Here is a 3,061-nt window from a genome sequence, read left to right as displayed (position 1 = left end):
CCATCCCAGACCCTCCCCCTGACTGTCACTATCCCAGAACCTCACCCTGACCGCAACCATCTGAGACCCTCCCCCGACTGACCATCCCCATCCCAGACCTCCCCCTGACCATCACAATCCCACACCTTAATGACTATCTCAAACCCCTAACCCCAACCTCCAACGCCACCCGCTCCTCACAACGTCCTCCCTGTCTCCACGCGCCCCCCAACAATCACTTCCCCTTTCGCACAACCTCCTTCAATGGACAAAATCTATTGTGGGTGCACCCTCTGGACGTATGGAACCTGTAATGGGCACACTCTCAAACGCATAGAATTGATTATAGGTGTACTCTCTCGGCGTATGGAACTCTTCAGGGTGCCTGCTCTCCGAAATACGGAACCTATTTTGGTTACAGTCTCAGGACTGTGTAAACAGATACTGCTCCGGCTGGATTCCAAACCACATGGGCAGCTCCAACAGGACGATGCATAAAGCTGCTATTCACCATGCCGCTTTGACCGCCATTGCTGTCTTAGTCTCCCGGCCACCCTGGCGACTGATGTTTCTGGCAGCCTCCACCACCTCTCGCGCTGTCTTGTGTTCACCGAGACTGAACTCGTGCACCACTGTCTCTGCATACTGCAGCACTCCAATCTAAGGGCAGGAAGCAAAGTAACAGCAATCACAACTTCAGAAAGACGTCGCTCAACCGTGACCAAATGTTTCCCTCGGCCTGTGGTAAACACCAGAAAACCTGAAGCTGTATGTTTGTCCTAATGAGGGAAAGGACTGAAGCGTTAGTGATGAGAAATAGCAAATTGGAGCCAGAAAGTAGATTTCCAATGTACACAGCAGCAGTACGACCAGCACATTGGTTTCCTAGTATTCTAGGATTTCCTCTGGTTTTCTCCAATTTTACCCCATTAGGTGTACACACACCAGGCATCGATAGTCCCTGCTACATTGCCAGTGCAGAAGCCCAAACGTGCTGGCTGGACATTAACCAGCCACTTTAAGGTACCACAACTACACAGCCAGGAGAACAAAGTCCACTAAACCTGGTTCATATTGGCTGCACCACAACAAACAAAATTAGAGGGTACAACATAGCCATCTAGCAACATGCTCATCACTCCTCCCTCATTCTGCACTCCCTCAAGCACAGCGCAGCACTCCCTCCACACTGACCCTCTGACTGTGCAACGCTCCCTCAGCACTGACCCTACGACTGTGCGGCGCTCCCTCAGCACTGACCCTACGACAGTGCGGCACTCCCTCAGCACTGACCCTCCGACAGCGCCTGCTCCCTCAGCACTGACCCTCCAACAGTGCAGCACTCCCTCAGCACTGACCCTCCGACAGCGCCTGTTCCCTCAGCATTGACCCTCTGACAGCGCCCTCTCCATCAGCACTGACCCTCCGATAGTGCCCACGCCCGCAGCACTGACCCTCCGACAGTACCCACTCCCTCAGCGCTGACCCTCTGACAGCACCCGCTCCCTCAGCACTGACCCTCCAACAGTGCCCGCTCCCTCAGCGCTGACCCTCCAACAGTGCCCGTTCCCTCAGTACTGACGCTCCTACAGTTCCAACAAGAGTTACTAACAGGAGTTGGCCAATTGGTCCTTCTAGCCTACTCCACCATTCAATATGATCATGGCTTATCACCCAACTCAGTCTTCTTTAGTTCTATGAATTACATCTAATTCCTTTTGAAAAGATTAAATGCTTTTCCCTCAATTGCTTCCTGTGACAGAGAATTCCACAGGCTCACCAGTCTCTGAGGGAAGAAACTTCTCCTCATTTCAGTCCTAAGTGGCCCACACCATATCCTTAAAATGTGACCCGTGGCTCAGTACTGCCTGGTCACTGGGAATATCCTTTCTTCGTGAGAAGTGCATTGGAAATGCTGTTCTGGATTATTTGTATTTCGGGACTGGGGCTTGTGCCCATGGCTTTCGAACTCAGACAGAAGTGTTACCTGATGAGCTGTGACTGGCACCTGGATGCTAAAACTCTTGAATAATTGCAACCATTTGTCATATTTGGAGAAATAGAACCTCATGCTTTACACCGGACTCTTGCTGTGCCATGACAGCTGTTCAGCAAGTTGTTTCCTGATAACTTTCTACATTTGTTCTAACAACCAGCTATGATGCAAGAGTCCAATAAAAAATGAAGGAACTGCAGATGCTGTAAATCAGGAACAAAAACAAAATTGCTGGAAAAGCTCAGCAGGTCTGGCAGTATCTGTGAAGGAAAAAACAGAGTTAACGTTTCGGGTCCGATGACCCTTCCTCAGAACTGGTTTAAGGATATGGAGTGGCTAGAATTAGTTCTGAGGAAGGGTCACTGCAGCTGAAACGTTAACTCTGTTTTTTCCTTCACAGATGCTGCCAGACCTGCTCAGCAATGATGCAAGAGTCTCTTGATTGTTTTTCTAAGCAACAGGGACCCTTACACAGTGAGGAAGAGATTGCTGTGTCAGTGAGGTCTTGCAGTTCTTGTACAGGTAAAAGTTCACTCTCTTTAACCAAACTTCCAAGGTCTGGATTTTAATTTCGTTCACAATAACATACAGCTGCGAGTCTTTTCCAAGGCTGTCCTTACTTATTTATGTAGAAAATGGGAGGGGAGAGGAAATACCTGTGGTTTTTGTAATTATACGCATCAGTTTAAAATAGAGCCAATATGAAGAGGTCAACGCCCAGCAGTCAGTTTGGCTGTGGCCCCCTCCTGAGTGAGTCCACAAGTGGCTAATGCTCCAGTGGGGTAACTACTACTGTCAGGCTGTCCAGATGGTATTTCCACTCAATGCTGGGGTAGCAGAGCTGTGTAACAATTGTCGTCCGCACACAATGGCTGGGAAATGCACTGGACACACTCAGGAAAATTAAAAAATGTGAAACATTTATGAGAGCGAAAATAGGTTTAAAAACTACAATGAGAGTGGAGTTAAAAACTGGAGGTGGAGGGAGTGAGGGTAAGGATAAATAGTGGAGGTGGAGGGAGTGAGGGTGAGGTTAAATACTGGAGGTGGAGGGAGTGAGGGTGAGGGTGAACACTGGAGATAGTG

General features: G+C 49.2%; 1 protein-coding gene across 1 annotated transcript in view; it reads right to left on the bottom strand.

The window, feature by feature from the left end:
• Positions 1–3,061, bottom strand: part of itga10 (integrin, alpha 10) — an 81,056-nt gene that overhangs the window by 44,339 nt on the left and 33,656 nt on the right. The window contains exon 7 of the mRNA XM_020514000.2: positions 491–639. Coding sequence (XP_020369589.1) covers positions 491–639 — 149 coding nt within the window. The remainder of the gene's footprint in view (positions 1–490; positions 640–3,061) is intronic.

This window comes from Rhincodon typus, chromosome 46 (assembly GCF_021869965.1).
Source record: "Rhincodon typus isolate 14 chromosome 46, sRhiTyp1.1, whole genome shotgun sequence".
NCBI lineage: Eukaryota > Metazoa > Chordata > Chondrichthyes > Orectolobiformes > Rhincodontidae > Rhincodon > Rhincodon typus.
Note: the sequence above shows the minus strand (reverse complement) of the source record. Positions and strands in the feature narration are given on the sequence as shown.